The sequence below is a fragment of the Delphinus delphis genome, chromosome 13 (genome assembly GCF_949987515.2).
Source record: "Delphinus delphis chromosome 13, mDelDel1.2, whole genome shotgun sequence".
NCBI classification, from domain to species: Eukaryota; Metazoa; Chordata; class Mammalia; order Artiodactyla; family Delphinidae; genus Delphinus; species Delphinus delphis.
The window spans coordinates 3,176,048-3,195,046 of NC_082695.1; the positions used below are offsets into that span (position 1 = coordinate 3,176,048).

The window sequence follows — 18,999 nt, forward strand, 5'->3', positions numbered from 1 at the left end:
CCTGCATACTGAACAGTACGGCCAAAGAATAAAAAATAAATAAAAATCTAAAAAAAGAAGAGCTGGGCTTCCCTGGTAGCGCAGTGGTTGGAAGTCCGTCTGCCGATGCAGGGGACGCGGGTTTGTGCCCCGGTCCGGGAAGATCCTACATGCCGCGGAGCGGCTAGGCCCGTGAGCCATGGCCGCTGAGCCTGCGCGTCCGGAGCCTGTGCTCCACAACGGGAGAGGCCACAGCGGTAGGAGGCCCGTATACCGCAAAAAAAAAAAAAAAAAAAGAAGAGCTGTTAAGTGAAATGGTTTATTGGCACCTGATAAATTCCGGCTGTTCAGGCCCAGTTTTAATCTTTGCTCCTATTCCCAGGGAAATAGTCTTCTAAGGAAGCTGAAATTAGAAGCCCGACACCATTGGAGTTAATTCTATAGATAGCACTCCTTGAAAATAATGAAAAAAGTGAATAGGCTTAACTAAAATACAATTTCAGTAATGTATTAACACCATAACCCTCCAGAGAAGGCTTTTACTACCTTCTGCCTAGAATGTGTAGATATATATTAATGTAATAAAACAGGACCTGAAACAAAGGAAGAACTATATAAGTACAAGCTATCACTATTATCACTCATAAATTCCACAGAATCTTACTAAGAACCTACTTAGTTCAAGATGGCACAAATGTGCATTGTAGTGAGACAGGCTGGGAGCTGGGACACTTTGCTGCAGTGCCTGCCCCTAGACAAATGTCTCCTCGAGCAATAAAATACAAAGAAGTTATAAGGGACTAAAAATAACTGCGTGCATTCACAGTTGGCGCAAGTTATGGACAACAAGATACAAAAAGACCAAAACAAAAGAAACCCAACCGTCGCTTCTGAAGAGCTGGGAGCAGAAACAGGGTACTGTGCATGCGCCCTGCATCCCTCTGGCCTGACCCCTGGACACACCCCTACCCTCACCCCATACAAGGAACGGGCTCGCCCTGCCTCGGGGAGCCAGCAAGGGAACCTGTCACTGGTTCTCACTCCCCCCTGCTGCAGCAAGGGCCCCAACAAAGCCTTGCCTGAATTTCTTCTCTGGCCTCTGATCTATTTGTATTGACTGGGGAAGGCCCAGAACCCTGGTCAGTATCAGTAGGATTTAATCAATGTTCTCTGAGTAGTAATTAGCTGATCGCTTTACCACCTGATTCTCAAAATGACACATGCATAGGACGGACCTGGAATAGACGGATTTGCAGAAGCCAGGAATGTGGATTAATCAAATTAGCTCTCTGTTTCTGTCCCCTCCCCCAACTCTCAACTTAGATGTTGTAGTAAATGGAATATGACCCACCCCCCATCCAGAAGAAGTCCACAACCTAATCCGTGGAGCCTGAGGATTTGTGACCTTTAATAGCAAAGGAGACTTTGCAGGTATGATTCAGTTAAGGGTCCTGAGATGGGGAGAAGCTCCTAGATCATCCAGGTGGGTTCAGTGTCGTCACAAATTCTTACAAGAGGGAAACAGAAGAGTCACAGTGAGAGATGTGAGGACAGAAGCAGAGGGCGGAGGGTGAGATTTGAAGATACTGTGCTGTGGGCTTTGAAGATGGAGGAAGGGGCCATGAGCCCCCCCCATGCTATATGCACCCCCATGTTTATTGCAGCTTTATTTACAATAGCCAAGATATGCAAGCAACCTAAGTGTCCATCGCTAGATGCATAGGTCAAGAAGGTGTGAGACACACACACACACACACACACACACACGTGCACACAATGGAATACTACTCCACCATAAAACGATGAAATCTTACCATTTGGGACAACATGGATGGACCCTGAGGGCATTGTGCTAAGTGAAATAAGTCAGATGGAGAAAGACAAATACCATATGATTTCACTCATGTGCGGACTATAAAAGGAAAAGAAAAGAAAAGGGAAAGAAACAAACCAAACAAAAACACACATACAGATACAGAGAACAGAGTAGTAGTTATCAGAGGGGAAGGGGCGGGGTAGGGGAGGGCAAAATGGGCAAAGGGGGTCAACGGTATGGTGACAGATGGAAACGAAACTTTTTGTCTATTGAGTAACTCCCCGGTTTCTCTCTTTTCAGGATCTTATTTCCCCAACCAGGGATTGAACCCAGGCCCCCCCCAGTGAAAGCACCAAGTCCTAACCACTGTACCACCAGGGAATTCCTGGAAACTAAACTTTTGGGAGTACTCTGCAGTGTATACAGAAGTGAAAATATAATGTTGTACATGGGAAACGGATATAATGTTATAAACAGTGCGACCTCGATAAAGTGTTACAAATTCAAAAACAAAAAAAAAAAAAACGCCTTGATTCCTAGGGAAATTCAAACATATTTTAAAAATTATTCATTTATTTGTTTGGCTGCACCAGGTCTTAGTTGCGGCACGTGGGAGCTAGTTCCCCGACCAGGGATCAAACCCGGGCCCCCTGCATTGGGAGCGTGGAGTCTCAATCCCTGGACCACCAGGGAAGTCCCCCTTCAAACGTATTTTTAAAAGGTCTGTTTAAAAGACATAGTAGGCGGCGTCCGTGTAACATTTCCATTTCATACTGAATCCAAAGAGAGGAGAAGAAAGATAGCTTCCATAAGCCGATGGGCAACATTTCCCTGTGAAAGTCTTAGAGATACGTGTGCATGTGTGTGCATGTATGCACGTGTTTGCACACATAAATGTCAATGGGTCACTTAACGTTCGATTAAAGTGACTGCTTCTCATTTTATTTCCCCAGGGCCCCAGTAATAATCTGGGCCTTTCTGTGGCACAAGTAATCTCTGAAAATGGTTCAGACCCCCTCAGATGTCAGCTAATGCTTGATTAAATTAAGCTTAAACGATAAAATAACCTTTATCTAGAAGGGTGATTATGCAAATCAAAGATGTGTCATGTAAAGGGATAGAAATGACATTGGTTCCCGTCTCCCTAAAGGCTTGGTAGGTCTAGAAATAGGTCCTTACGCCCGGGAATGTGAGGCATGTGGCCCTCTAGAAGATAGCCCCCTGTGAGGGTAGGATGCTTGCCCTTCTTGGTTCATGGCCAAATTCCCCAATGTCTACAACAGTGTCTGATCCATAATGAATGGTCGAAGGTTATTTGTTGAGTGAACAGATAATGGATAAATGTGTGAACCCCCTTCGAGGCAAACCTGGATGAGATCGGAATGGATTGTAGTTGAAGGCATGGAGATAATAACCAAGTGTCCATCGTGAAAGAACAAATCATGAGAAGACACACGCACAAATCAATTAAGAGCGAAGTGGGAAATAATGGCTCTGAACAGCGTGCTTCAAGAAGTTTGCCCTGACCGTGCAGTTGGGCACCCAGATAGAGCTGTCGACTTTCTAACGACTGGCTTCTATCCAACCCAAAAGAACAGAAGAAAGAGGAATACTTTCCAGAATGATGAAATTACCCTGGACAGCTTAATGAAAAAGTCTTGGTTCCCACTGAGGCATTAAATGGTTCGTTTCCACATGGAAGCCTCCATGGCTTGTGACAAGCTCTTGACAAACTGTTTCTTTATTTTTTCATGGAAGTGTTATGGGCGATAAAGATTAACCGAAAAGGTTTTCCCCAACTGCAGCCTTGTTGTTTGAGCTTCACTGCTCACCATGAAGACTCAGCCAGGGGCAGAACAAGAAAGTCCAGAGATGGATGATGCTTCCCCATCCAGTGATAATGAGGTATTAATTATATGCTTCTGAGCTGATCTGTGCTATAACCTTCTCATATAGAAAGGGGGCTAGTTTCTTTTCTCCAGTGTAGTTCACCACCACTGCCTTCTACCAGGAAAAATAAAGCCCCTTCTTTGGAGGTTTTCAAATTCTAATAACTGAGGTTATGAAATAATGAGAGATTAGCTCTGCGAGCTCAGAAATCATCCACGTTTGGCTAATTTGTCGCTCCTGGGCTGGTCATTAAATCTTGAGGTGACTCTGGCCACCTTTGAATTGCAGCTGGCATCCTGAATGCCTGCAGTGAATCCACTGAGCACACTTGCTACCAAATGTCAAGATTTCACAGGGTAGGGTCTTAGGTGGACTTGATACATGCTGACAATCTGACAGTCACAGAAGGGTTAATTTCAATTAGGTTAATTTCAACATCGGCCATACTGATCCTTTACACACCACCCCAGAGTTAACTGTAAAGTTGACTTCAATTCTCCTCCTTAAACCTTCTCAGGGGCTTCCCTGGTGGCGCAGTGGTTAAGAATCTGCCTACCAATGCAAGGGACATCGGTTCGAGCCCTGGCCCGGGAAGATCCCACATGCCGCGGAGCAACTAAGCCCGTGTGCCACAACTACTGAGCCTGAGTTCTAGAGCCCGCGAGCCACAACTACTGAGCCCACGTGCCACAACTACTGAAGCCTGTGTGCCTACAGCCCGTGCTCCGCAACAAGAGAGGCCACGACAATGAGAAGCCTGCGCACAGCAACAAAGAGTAGCCCCTGCTCGCCGCAACTAGAGAAAGCCCGCACAGCAGCAAAGACCCAATGCAGCCAAAGAAAAAAACACCAAAGAAAAAAAAAAACACCAAAAAGAAAAAAAAAAAAAAAAAACGTTCTCAGATTAAAGTCAGGTGCTGGTCTGGGTATGAAATAAACATTTCCACTTTCAGCCCTAGGGCACCGTATTTGAAGTGTGTCCTTCCTCTGCGTCCAACTCCCCCTTCGCTACCATTTTATTAACTACTTCCAAGAAGACTGAAATACAGCCTTAAGCCAGAGGCCCATGAACTACTTAAATGAAACATAGTTTTTGTTCTCGATGAAGATTTTTAAGACTCTTTCTTGAAGAGATAGCTCCAGTGAGACATCTAAGAAAAAGAGGGAACGATGCCCTTCATTTCATGTCGCGGCCTCAGCTCGTTTGTTCCAGAAATCACATGTTACCATCTCATATTAAGGTTTGGATCTAATGGGAACTCCAGACATAGTCACTGAGGGATGCAGATGTCAGGGCTTAGCGATGATTTTTCCTGCTTCATCTCTTTTATTATTAAAAAAAATATCATTTTTAACCTACAAAAATGACGTATGGTCAGTTTGGGAAACTTGAAGGCCACAGAAGAAATACATAAGAAAATAAATGTTAACCCTAACCTCTTCACCCAAATACACGTGTGTGAACCATTACAGGTTCTGGGTTATGCACATATGTGTGTAAGTTTTAATAAAACTGAGATCATACTCCACATACTAGGGTGCCTATGTTTCCTTGCCAAGTCATATCATTTATACTATAATTTCTAAAGGCTGCACACTCGTCCATGTAAAACCTATACAATAACTTCATTAACCAATCCATTCTTTCTGAATATTTGCATTGTTTGCAATCACTGGCCATTATAATTAACACTGTGATGAACTTACCTTTCATATAAGCTTTTAATCATCCCTGATTGTGTCTTTGGGATAAACTTCTGAAGGTGAAATTGCTAGGTCAAAGGTTATATTTTTGTATTTCGTTCTATATATACATATATATAAAACATCATGTATTTTGTAAATACAATATATTGTATGTATAACTGTAGATAATTTTTTAGTCTTAACTATAGATAATTTTTATTACAATTAATAAAATACATAAATAATAATTTATATTTGTGTATTTGTTTATATCTAAATAATTTTAGATACAAGGACTTCCCTGGCAGTCCAGTGGTTAAGACTCCGTGCTTCCAATGCAGGGGGTGCGGGTTCGATCCTTGGTCAGGGAACTAAGATCCCACATGCCGCAGGGCACGGCCAAAAAGAAAAAAAAATTATAGATACAATTTACCTTTAATTATAGATAATTATAAATTATAATTAATGAAATTAATAGGATAATTTTATTTTTAATTTTAATTTTTATTATTTTATTTATATATTTACAAATACATATAATTTTAGAACTAGTTATACATTTATAAAATATTTAATTTATAAATGAAAATAAATGAATTAAATATATACTTATGTATGGATTTAAGTAAATATTTAAGTATACATATATTAAAAATACATATTTACTGCTAGTGGCAGGAAGGAATCAGTACAGTGTTACTTCAGTGAGATGCTGTTCTGTGCACTCTGTGTGTATACATTTATCTACATATATAGGTACACACACACAGAAAACCAAATAGTCCTAAAGAAAGTTTACACCCATTCCACTCCCAGGATAAGCACACGGCAGTTGGATGATTTTTTAAAGTGCTCACATCTTTAGTGGGGGCTTTGATGCTCTCCCTTCTTCCATGGGACCAGCCTCCTGATTCCACATGATCTCGCGGGATCTGGTGTCAAATGCCCCGCCCTCCACCCACACTCCCAGGAGGTCGCCTGTGTCTGTGCAGGAGACCACGTACACTGCTCAACTCCGGAGCGTGCCACACACATTACGGTCTATAAAAACAGAGGCCCTGTATTGGCTTATACCTGGTGGTCTTAAATTGGCTAAAAATTACACATGGTGGTGGAGTGGGTTGAATTGGGCCCCCAAAGATATGCCCACCTGGAACCTTGGAACATGATACTATTTTTTTTTTTTTTTTGGTGGTATGTGGGCCTCTCACTGTTGTGGCCTCTCCCGTCGCGGAGCACAGTCTCCGGACGCGCAGGCTCAACGGCCATGGCTCACGGGCCCAGCCGCTCTGCAGCATGTGGGATCTTCCCAGACCGGGGCATGAACCGGTGTCCCCTGCATCGGCAGGCAGACTCTCAACCACTGCGCCACCAGGGAAGCCGGAACATGATACTATTGGACCAAGCATCTCTGCAAATGTAATTGAGGTGAGATCCCAAGATAAGATCACCCTGGATTAGGGTGAGCCCGAAATCCAACCAGTGTCCTTTTAGAAGAGAGAAAAGAAGACACAGTATATCAGTCTGTTCAAGCTGCCAAAATAAAATACCAGATGGGGTGGCTAACACCACAGACATTTATTTTCTTGGTTCTGGAGGCTGGGAGTCCAAAGTGAAGGAGGCACCAGGGTTGGTCTCCGGGGAGACCGCGCTTCCCGGCCTACAGACGGCTGCCTTCTTGCTGTATCCTCATGTGGCCTTTCCTCTGGGCATGGGGGGAGCAAAAGAGGTCTCTGGTAGCTCTTCTTTTCCTTATACGGACACCAGTCCTATTGGAATAGGGCCCCATTCTAATGATTCTATTTTTTCTTAATTATCTCCCTAAAGGCCTTACCTTCAACATACAGTCACATTTAGAGTTAGGGCTTCAACATATGAATTGGATACAATTCAGTTCATAACATAGAGAAAATGCCCTGGGAAGACGGAGGCAGAGATGGGAGTGATGCTGCCACAAGCCAGGGAACCTCAGGAACCACGAAGGCTTGGCTCAAGCTCAGAGCTTTTAAACTTGACCTTTCGGTGCCCTGTATTAACGGCGCTCCAGACTTCCAAGCAGCCTCGTTCAGGAGCAGCAGGCAGGTAACCGTAAGAAGTCACTGAAATCCAGCTCAAACCGACAGAAGCAAAACAGAATTTATTTTAAAGATAAGGGGTGTCACTTTAAACCAAAGGACAAGAAACACAGAACAACCAGATTCTGGAAAATGAACGCCTTAAACTCTCTTTCTCTCTCTGTCTCTCTCTCCTCATTCCACATTCTGCTTGCATTTTTTCTCTCTTTCCATCTCAAAATTCTCAGGGGAAGATTCTGATTGCCTATCTTGGATTGAATGTTTGTTCCTGGACCAACTAATTGTAGCCATCATTAAGAGTTCGGAGGAGGAGATATTGTGTGTGTGTGTGTGTGTGTGTGTGTGTGTGTGTGTGTAACTGATTAGGACTCAGACGTGTTACAAATCTGAACATTTATATATTTAAAATAATTTTTGTCAAATTGCAATGCAAATGATTTAGAGAAGCCAACCACAATAACTACACTTTTACCTGGTCCTATTTTATAATTCTTAGAATTTCACTGACTGCATAGACAATCAATTCCTCATGTCCTTTAAACTGGCTTTGATTTCCCACCGATTCCCTCATTAATGTGTTAAATGAAGCCTGACATAGTCTCATGTGTAGAATTATGTTTTTAACACCTTGAAAATTCTATTCTATTACCCATGCCCGTGGGTTAGGGGTCGCAAGGCTAGTATGATTATTAGAGAGTTGTGCAAATGGGAGCGGGTAACTGCAAAACACCCATCTCAATACAAATTCACCTGCGTGTATTGGGTTGTCATCAGTAAAGGTGGGGAAGGAAGCCCCAGCAGAGAGAGTTAAAGGATGGGGTGGGCACCTGGGGAATTCTTTCTCATTTCCTGCACAGGTGGGCCAGTAGCAGGAATCTGACTTCACCCTGACAACTAAAAATTGTCACTTGCACTATTTACAGTAGCCAGGACATGGAAACAACCGAAGTGTCCACTGACAGATAAATGGATAAAGATGTGGTACATATATGCAATGGAATACTACTCAGCCATAAAAAAAGAATGAAATAATGCCATTTGCAGCAACACAGATGGACCTTGAGATTATCATACTGAGTGAAATAAGTCAGGAAGAAAAAGACAAACACCATATGATATCGCTTACGTGTGGAATCTAAAATATGACATAAAGGAACTTCCACGAAACAGAAACAGACCCACAGAGATAGAGAACAGACTTGTGGTTGCCAAGGGGGAGGGATAAATTAGGAGTTTGGGATTAGCAGATACAAACTACTATATATAAAATAGATAAATGACAAGGTCCTACTGTAGAGCACAGGGAACTATATTCAATATCCTGTAATAAACCATAATGGAAAAGAAAAAAACTGTCACTCGCCCTCTGGCTCTACAACGATGAAGACACTGGCCACTGCAGCCGCTGACCTTCAACACCCCCTGAAAGGAGTTCAGGGTGGAGATCAGGAAGGAGGCCCTTGGTGCTCTGGGAAAAACTGGCAGAACAGGCCTTCAGATAGTTTCAGGAGATGTTATGAGTCTAATTTCTTGCATCTTCTCATGTCTAGAAAAGCACTCAAATCCTTCCTGATGACGTCAGCTCCTCGTGACGAGCAGCCACCTTCTGCCAAGATGTGTGCTTGACTACACGCATGCCTTCACCAAAGTCACGTATCTACTGACTTCTTCCCACCCCCGCCCCCCGCCACCTCTTTGGAGCAGGTTCTCGGAGCTCCTGAGATGCTGTCTCCTGGGCTACAGTCCTCATTCTGCCCCAAATAAAACTCAACTCACAACTCTCACACTGTGCATTTTTTTCAGTTGACAACTCCATCGCTTTTTCTGACTAGGAGTTCAGAAAGATTTTGCCTCCCTAAGACATATCGGATGATATTTACATTCTCTCAAGCAAGAACGGTTGGGACTAAATGTGGAAAGTTGAACGTGGACGATGCAACTCTCTCAAGCCATGTATCCAAGTGTGGGAAAGATCAGATGTCTTCTTTCTGGAAGTGTCACAGGTTGAGGTCCCCAGGAACCAGACCCTGAGATGGAGACTGTCGTGGAAGAAAAGGAAAAGAAGTGTCTGGAAACACAGAGCTGCAATGCTCACCCAAAGAAGGACTCATCCCCACGGAGCTGTCCAAAGTAGGAGGAGAAAGTTGGGCCTCCACAACCCACATCAGCTGATCCCTGGACTCAGGGGGCCCTCCAGGAAGGAAGCTCGCTAACTTGGGCCATCACCAGACAGGGCTGAGAGCAAGAAGTCCTCCCTCCGGATGGACAGTATGAAGGACATATCCCAGCATCTGCTGTAGCAGCTTAACTTAGATGCCATCAGGCTCTCATTGTGGTGGACAAAAGAAAGACCCAACTGCTCACTTCCGGGTTAAGTTGTCACGTCAGCATTTCCTCTGCCTCTTTTTTTTTTTTCTTTTGAAAAGGCTTTATTAAAACTTTATAATTTAATTTAATTCAGGGACTTCCCTGGTGGTCCAGTGGTTAAGGTTCCACGCTTCTACCGCAGGCGGTGCGGATTCAATCCCTGATGGGGTAACTAAGATCCCGCATGCGGCGTGCCACGGCCAAAAAGAGAGAGAAAAAAAAAATCTGCAATTTTATTTAATTCACCAAGTAGTTTCTGAGTACATGCTTTCAGCCACACACTGTGCAATGTCTTAGGGAAGAGACGTGAATGAAAAATTGGTCTTCTTCTCAGGGCATGATCGATTTAAAAATAACTTATAATATAAGGTGATAAGGACCATAATGGAATTAAGTACAAGGACCAGAGATAATACGGAGGAAGACATAAGAATTGCACCTGATAAAGGAGGATGGAGTAGGGAAGCTTTACAGAAAAGTTTGTTTCCTCTTTCATCCTCAGCATCTAGAACAGTATTACGAGTACTTTTCACAGGCACGTTGAGGTCGAGTGTTATGGATGTATTCGTTTCCTATGGAGACTGTAACACATCACCACAAACCAGGCGCCTTAAGATATCCTCAGCCTCTTTATGCCTCTCTTTCCTCATCTGTATAATGGGAACCATAAATATACTTGTTTCTTAGGCTTATTGTGCAGATTGAATCCACAGAAAGCACGCAGAATCATGGCTGACCCATGGTGAGCTCTCCGTAGCATTTGGTAGTATTATTATTATTATTATTATTATTATTATTACTTTGCGGTACGCGGGCGTCTCACTGCCGTGGCCTCTCCCGTTGCGGAGCACAGGCTCCGGACGCGCAGGCTCAGTGGCCACGGCTCACGGGCCCAGCCGCTCCGCGGCATGTGGGATCTTCCCGGACCGGGGCACGAACTCGTGTCCCCTGCATCGGCAGGCGGACCCTCAACCACTGCGCCACCAGGGAAGCCCGGTATTATTATTACTATTATCTTGCATATCAGGTTTAAACACAACCATTTCAGGGTTCCCCCTTCCCCTTCCGTTCTCCCCCGGGGCCCTGACACTGAAATATGGTATTTTAACCATATTTCTAGTGTTACCGAGTCCAAGCTCGCTCTGCGCACCGCACGACAGGCTGATGAATCGGAGATGAGGTGCTGAGGCAGGGAATACGACTTTATTCGGAAAGCTGGCAGACCGAAAAGACGGCAGACTAGTGTCTCCGAAAAAACATCTCATCTGGGTCCGGCTGCCAGTTTCTTTTATAGAATCAGAGAGGGAGAGGCGGTGAGGAAGTAAAGTAAAAGGGCCACCAGTCTTACAAAACATCTCCTGGAATGGCCAGCCTCGGGAAGGGGATGTGTTAGTTTCTTCTTTTCTGCAGCCGTTCCCAAGCGGGCAGGGTTCCCTGAGGCAGGCCATTATGTACCATTATAACAGTAAAAGCAGCGAAAGGTTACAATGAAAAGATACAGTGAAAGAGAGACAGATCCAGCGTGGAGTCCAATTTCTCTCTTCCCGGTTACACTTGCTTCTGTAAACGTGATGCTTTCACGTCTGCCCTGCAGGCACGTGCAGGACATGCCTTGTTCGGGACACCCCAGTGATGCGCCTGCGTCACCTTGCCTCGACCTCCTGCCCCCGCATCGTGCTCCCCACTCCTGGGGAGGAGTCCTCGGCCAGGAGCATTATTTCAAATGCAAACCAACCAATCCAGAGGCACGTCCCAAATCACCTGTCTTGTGGGCTTCTCACACTCAGGGCCACTGTGCCCATCCTACTCCCCAGGGGCCGAGTCCCTGAGAAGCAGAGGCAGTCCCTGTGCCCTAGAGCTCCTGCAAGTATTCACGCTAGCCCAGCCCAGGGCCGCGCACCCTGCTCGGCACGCTCCTTCCCGTGGAATCCGCGATAAAGGCTCCCTCTGTCTCCTCATGGACCCTGGGGCTTCCCTGTGGGGTCCTCAACGCACAGTGCGCCCCTCCTCTTGGGAACTGTGAGTAAAAAGACTGTCTTTGAAATGGCAGCTGATTTGTTGCATCGCTACACCTCAAATTTTCCACGAATACTCTGTGTTTTAGAATAGGGGGCTTCCCCTCCAGCTCCGAGACCACTGCGGGGCAGGATGCAGCTCTGGGGCCCACCACCGGCCAAAGCTCCGCGAGGGGAGGGGTCTTCGTGCCCTGGTTACCAGGTCCCTGCATTTAGTTCACCCCCAGGCGGGGCGGAGGCGGGGAAGGAGGGCAGGTGCATCCTGTTCCACGCGTACCCAGGCTCCAGGCTTTTCTCCCAACACTTCCCCCGCAACCCCCAAAGCCCTAGCCTGGGCCGACTTCCCGGGCCCAGGTGTCTTGACTCCCCCGCTATTTTCTTTCCAATCTGATAATGAAAGCACAGACACTATGCCTCAGGTCCTTCGGGACTTTGCTTCTGATACACTGTCCAGACCTTGTCTTTTGACCGGCAGAACGTTTCTCTCTCTCTCAAAAACCCCTGCTTTGCAATTCAAAAGCCTTGGTTTTCAAGACGGTTGTTTTCTCTCTCCTGAAATTCAAAAGGCTTCTTAGCAACTCAACAGCAAGAATCTGACTCTTTCGCATCTGAATTTGGTCAGGCAATGCCCATCTCCACGCCCAAATGCAATAAGCTCAAAATGGTCTAATTTTCATAAAGAATGAACGCACATCTGTGTGTGCGCATGCAAAAAATATATACTTAGTTAATATATTGGTATATTATTCTGCCTCCAAAAAATAGAGAAGAAGTTTGCATAAAAGCAGTATCACAGCTTATGAGGTTATCCGGTGAACAGCTGTTTCCAGGCTACTAGAAAAAACACTCTAAAAACAACAAAATCTTATTTGTTTTAAGACCTATTGATCAAGATTCCATCTCGGTGCTACTTATCAACAAAGAACAATTCTTCTATGTAATTCATTCAAAATAAACGCACTGATATTAAAACTTAAGTGAGGAGAAAAACGCTTTTTCCTCTTCCCCCTTTGGTTCAGTGGCTCGGATCCTGCAAATCTGAATGACAAAAGACAGATGAACAGGAGGAAAAGGCTCACAGAAATGAAATGAAAACCCTACAGAGGTGCTCAGACCTGGAGACTTATATACCCTTTAAACAAAGGGCAAGATATTTGTGGAGAAGTGACAAGACAAAGGAAGAGGGTTTTGAGATTCTAGGGGCAATGAATTGTGGGACGGTAAATAGACGGGGAAACGAATGGAAGATGTTAGTTAGTAACGTTTGTTTGTGCAGGCCCATCTGGGTACTGACTTTAGCTCAAAATAATCCGTATGCCAAAGTGACACATTTAGGGGTCGCATATTCTGCTCCTTTTCAGTTCCCTTTGACTTGGGTTGAACACTTGTCTAACTCGCGTGCAAACCAGATTCCTTAGAGTCTAGCTGACAACTAACTGCGTGGAATATGGAGATAGTCCATATCTCCAACTTGTAGTGCTAGAGAGAGAGACAAGGAGAGAAAGGGGGGAGACAGAGAGAGAGAAAGAGAGGGAGAGAGAGAATGAGAGAGAGGGAGAGAGAGAATGAGAGAGAGAGAGAAGAGGGGGGAGAATGAGAAAGAAAGAGAATGCGGGGGGCAGAGGAGAATGATGGGGAGGGAGAGAGAGAGAGAGAGAGAGAGGAGAAAATGCTCTAAGCAGCCCAGCTGAGTATGCTTCCTGGCTCCATCCCTTTCCAGCCCCGTGACTCAGGACCAGTTTCATAGCCTCGGTTTCCTCACCTGTTAAGTCACCGGGCTGGTGCGAGGACTGAGATACTGCAGATAAGGCACTGTCAAATAAGAAGCAAATCCTGACTTAGTAAAGAGGAATTTTATTGGAAAGGATTCTTGAGGATTTCTCGCAACAGAGAGGACCCTCTGACGATAACATTTGCAAAAGCATCTCGTGGGTTTAGGCAAAGTGGGTTTTTATTTTCTAGGGAGAGTACACAAGGCTAGAGAGGGCCGGGTGTGGGGAAGCGGGATGATGGCAGAAGGCTGTGTCCTGAGGCCAGCCTATTGCGGGTGGTGGCTCTGATGGATGGGCTGTCTGCTGGCTCAGGCTGAGGCTGGACCAGAACCTGGGGAAGGAGAGGTACACACGGGCGCATCCCTGAGTTCATCTAAGTCATGTGGGGCAGGGAAGTCCTTTGCAGTAAACCATTTCCCTGAACATAAGCATGTGGGAGCATTTCTTTTTTTTTTCTTTTTTCTTTTTTTTTTAGCATTTCTTAACTTTTGCTGTTTTCCAGGAACACAGGGCTCGGCTGAAGTTGCGTGGCGCACTGTGCCCAGCACACAGAGAGGGTCCAATTAATGTTTGTGATTACTGACAGAATTGGAGTAATGACACCATTTGAAGTCATAAACGCAGCTGCTTTTTCAAGCACTTTGTGTATTTCCATCGTTTATATACCCCCTGAGCCTCTAAATGCATTTAGACATTGGAAGAGACAGGATAGAAAAGTACAGGATGTAACAGAGAAGAGCAAGCCTGACGCATGTTGGATCTATTCCTTTAGCTTCAACCCCCGTGTTCTGTTGCCTGTGCTGAGTCCGTGCTGGCTCTGCACTTTTTGTAAAAGAATGTTGCCTAGAGCCTGAAATATACAGGAGACCTCATTCTCAAGGCCCTGACCTTTAAAGGTGTAACACTTTTCTACCCATATAGAGATAAAAAGTTGCAGAACAAGAATAACATTTGTCTTGTTGGAGGTTTATAGGAACATGGTGACCTGACCTAGGTGCACAGATGCAAGAACAGAGGATTCCAGCACCAAGAAGTTCCCAACCACCAGCCACACCCCTCCCCTTTTAGTATAAAACAAGCCTGAATCCTAACTCAGGGAAGATGGCTCTTCGGGACACTAGTCCACCGTCTTCTCCATCTGCTGGCTTTTCGAATAAAGTTGATTTTCCTTGTCCTTCACCTCCTCTCTTGATTTACTGACCCGTTGTACAGCGAGCAGTATGAGGTTAGGCTCGGTAACAGAGAGGAAACCCATCTTAGCCAGCGGAAATCTAGCAGCTCTGTAGACTCTGTGAGCTGTTTTTCCAACTATTTCTAAAATGGAGGAATTTGCACCAAATACCAAGTCAGAAAGCTAGTCTCCTACTATTACTTTGTGCCTCACTCTCTGGCTTCTTGCAAATGTCTGGTTATTAACCTTTTTGATTTGGGGGAAATACTTAGCATATTTTTGTATTAGATGCAAAGAAGAAAATCCATTTTGAAGCATGACTCTCCTTACAGCTGAGGCTTTTCTGAAGATGGTAGAAGGAGTTCAAGGGCTTCTACTGAGAAAGGTATCATGATGTTAATTTTTTTGTTTTTCTTTTGTAATTTAGCAGAATTGTGTAATTTTGGGGGAAGATATTTCTCTCAGCCTGGATTTTCAAGGACTATTAATGAGTTTGAAGAAAGAAGTACATTGTAAAATAATCTCTTTAAAATAGATTGTGGCCACAGATAAAGATGAAGTTATTTTTTTAAATTCCCCTGCCCCCCCCGACACACACACAACCTTTTTTTGTATTCATTTTTTACCAGAAGTTCCTTTAGAGTCTAATAAAATTCTCTTAGAAATTAGCTGTAGCGCCTTGGTTGCGGTTTTCATTCCAACTTTTGGGGTGTAACTGCCCTGGGGGTCATGTTCTCACTGACTTTTGATCCTGACCCCTTCCTAAGGGTTGGCTCCACGCTCGCTGACTGCTTGTAGCAGGCATCCATCCATGTCCGTGGGAACAGTTAAGCCCACTAGGAAGAGACCCCCCATGAGGGCAGAGTGTTCACTGCTGTACCTACACCAGGGAGCAGTGCCTGCCTCAACTACTGCAAGAAATACTGGTGAAAGCTATGGAAGCAACCTGAGTGACCGTCCACAGATGAATGGATAAAGAAGAGTGGTACATGTATACGACGGAATACTACTCAGCCGTAAGAAAGAATGAAATTTTGCCACTTGCAGCTACATGGATGGACTTGGAGGGCATTATGCTAAGTGAAATAAGTCAGACAGAGACAAATACTATACGATATCACTTATATGTGGACTCTGAAAAATACAACAACCTAGTGCATGTAACAAAAAGAAGGAGACTCACAGATAAAGAGAACAAACTAGTGGGTACCAGTGGGGAGAGGGAAGGGGGAGGGGCAATACAGGGGTAGGAGATGAAGAGATGCAAACTACTAGGTATGAGATAAGCTATGAGGATATATTGTGCAGCACAGGGAATATAGGCAATATTTTATAATAACTATAAATGGAGGATAACCTTTAAACATTGTGAATCACTCTATTGTACACCTATAACTTATATAATATTGTACATTAACTATACTTCAATGGGGAAAAAAAAGAAATACTGGCTGAATGAATGGATGAATGGTTAGATAGATACCATGAAAAGGGAATGGAACAGACCTCCCTGGGAAACAGGGAGTGCTTCTAGGGATTCAGTTCTATATATAAAATGAGAACCGTCTCATAACCAGACATTCAGACGGTGACGTTCTTCAACCTCCCTCCCTGGTTCTAACACTTGCCTGTGCCCGTGACGTAATGGGCAGGGCTGTAAATACACAACCGAATATGTCAGACTTGTGGGGAGTCTTTGCAGATAATTTTGACCGTGCAAAATTTTTGTTCTAAACACTGAACTGAAACACGATGCATGTTGGAACTTCACAACATCTTGTGTTTTTCTTTTTTATATAAATTTATTTATTTTTATCAATTACAATTTATTTATTTATTTTTTGGCTGCGCCACGCGGCATGCAGGATCTTAGTTCCCAGCCAGAGTTGGAACCCGGGCCACAGCAGTGAAAGCGCAGAGTCCTAACCACCGGACCGCCAGGGAAGTCCCAGCATCTTGTTCTTCAATGCAAATTCTTGCTTTGTTTCAGTCAAACTCTGGCTCATGGATCATTTCAGAAACGATTTCTACAGTATTTCCCAAGACCTTCCGACATGAGCAGCGGTGTGCTTAATCATTCAGGGTAACCGGAGGAACACCCGGTGGAAAGACCAGGATTATGTAGATGGAGTCAGTACACTTCATTTTATTGTGTCTTCCAGGGCTGTGTTTCACCTAACACAGAGAAACATTGTAGGAGATTTAGATGGGAGCCTGTGTACTCTTAGACTCTTGAATTTTTAATTGAGGAGCTGCAGGGGTTGGGGTAATAATGGATACGTGGCCCTGGCTGAGGGCTTGCATACAAATGGGATCTTGGGGAGAAAGAGGTGGGCTGTGCTGGGATGGCCTTCAAGGCTTAATGAAAGCCTTGTGGAAGGCCCTTTTCTTGGCATTAAAAGGTCTTCAGTGATTAGTAAAAGGTAGAATGGCTGTAACGACTACAGAATCTAAAACCAGTTTTTCACAGTGGCTACTGCACTGCAAGCTGTTCAAATAGACATTCTCCCCTTCTCTCTCTCTTTTTTTTTTATACCTTAAATATTTCACTCCAATCGCGTTTGCATGGTTCCGTAACAGAAGTCAGATATAATCCTTATACTTTTTCCTCTTTAAGTGAAGTGGGTTTTGTTACATCTGACTCCTTTCAGGAATTTTCTTTATCTTTGGCCTTCTGTAGTTTGAATATGATAACCCTAGGTGTCTATTTTTCTGGCATTTGCCCTGCTTGGTGGCCTCTGAGGCTCCTGAACCTGGGGTTTGGTGTCTGACATTGATCTTGAGAACTCTCAGTCATTATTGTTTTCAAATATTTCTTCTGCTTCCTTCTCTCTTTCTTTTCCTTCTGGTGTTCTCATTATGCACACTATACTTTTTGAAACTGTCCCATGGTTCTAGGATGGTCTGCTTTGGTCTTTCATCCCCTTCTCTTTTATTAATAGACCCTTGTTTTTTAACTAGGCACATGGCTGCTGAGAGAAAAGCCTGCAGTCTAAGCTTCCCTTGCAACTGGGTGTGGGCATGGTATGTACTCAGAAACAGGAATTGTCCTGAAAGGGAGGAAATAAATCTTTGCTCCCGCCTTGCATCTTCCTTCAGTCTGGAATTCAGGCATGGTGGTGGAGCTTGGGCAGCCACCTTATGCCATGAGGTAGAGATGGCCACATACTGAGGATGGAGGGGTCTGAGTCCCTGACCCCGGGAAACACCATCTGTGCTTTGTTAATCTCTTTACTTGACAGAAGAAGATGTCTTCATCTTCTGCTTCAGCCACCGTTGTTTTGGATTTTCTGTCAGCCGTACCCAAGTGTTAATCCTAATTAATACCCTCCCATCCAGTGTCGAGTTGGCCCCTCTTAATGGCTGTTCCATGTTCAAAGTGTTTAAATGCCAACACAATGTAAATCAAGTGAAAAGTAAAATCGCAAACCTTGCAGAAAATGCAGGATTTCCCTGAAATTGATGAAAAGGATTTTGGAGAACTACTTGAAATCCAGGCAAATGAGGCTCTGACAGGACGGAACCAGATAACGAGTGACCGTAAGTAAGCATGATGACAGGGCAGACGCTGCAAAAGAAAACTTCAACATCAAAGGAAGAAGAGAAGCTCTGGGGAATATTGATGAAATCCCCGTGGATGGTTTTGTTTACTTGTTGGTGCGAAGTATTTCTTGGCCCTGCGCTTCGAGTTTCAATTCTACCTGCAGAAATAAATCTTAGTAAACATGAGATCAATGTAACCTATCTTCTTAATGCTGGGATTCATTTCTGAATACAGAGTCACAATCCAACTTTTTCTTTGATGGTCCTTCTTTTCTATGAAATTCTGGTCCGTATTCAAGAGGGGGGTTTCCGGTCAGTAGCGGTGCACGGTGGCTGCACGTCGGATCAGGGAAGCTTTAGGTCTGGGTACCTCCGACCCCAAGACTCTGATGTAATTGGTCTGAGATGCAGCCCGAGCATCGGGAGTTTTAAAAGCCGAGGCTGGGAACTGCTGCTTTACTAAGTGGCCTCCCTGGTGAGGGTTGGCTCTGGGTGGGGAGGACTTCCTGTGTGTCATTCCACATCAGTCCCTTGACTCTCCAAGGGGAGACTGGGTCAGAAAGGGGAAGGGAGGCTGGGGCACGGGGAGAGCCAAGTGAGAAAGGGAGGGAAGGAGGAAGAAGACAAGAGCTAGCTTTCAGCATCTCATGAGGGCTGCAGTAAACGAACTGCAAGGTCAAATACC

General features: G+C 44.6%; 1 protein-coding gene across 3 annotated transcripts in view; it reads right to left on the reverse strand.

Moving 5' to 3' along the window:
• The window catches only part of GLT1D1 (glycosyltransferase 1 domain containing 1), a 149,615-nt gene that overhangs the window by 30,888 nt on the left and 99,728 nt on the right, over positions 1–18,999 (reverse strand). Inside the window, exon 14 of one of the 3 annotated variants that reach the window (XM_060027863.1) lies at positions 16,613–16,946. The exons of the other annotated variants lie outside the window; for them this stretch is intronic. Coding sequence (XP_059883846.1) covers positions 16,943–16,946 — 4 coding nt within the window. The 3' untranslated portion in view covers positions 16,613–16,942. Of the gene's footprint in view, positions 1–16,612; positions 16,947–18,999 lie in introns of those variants that run through there. 3 annotated transcript variants of the gene reach the window in all.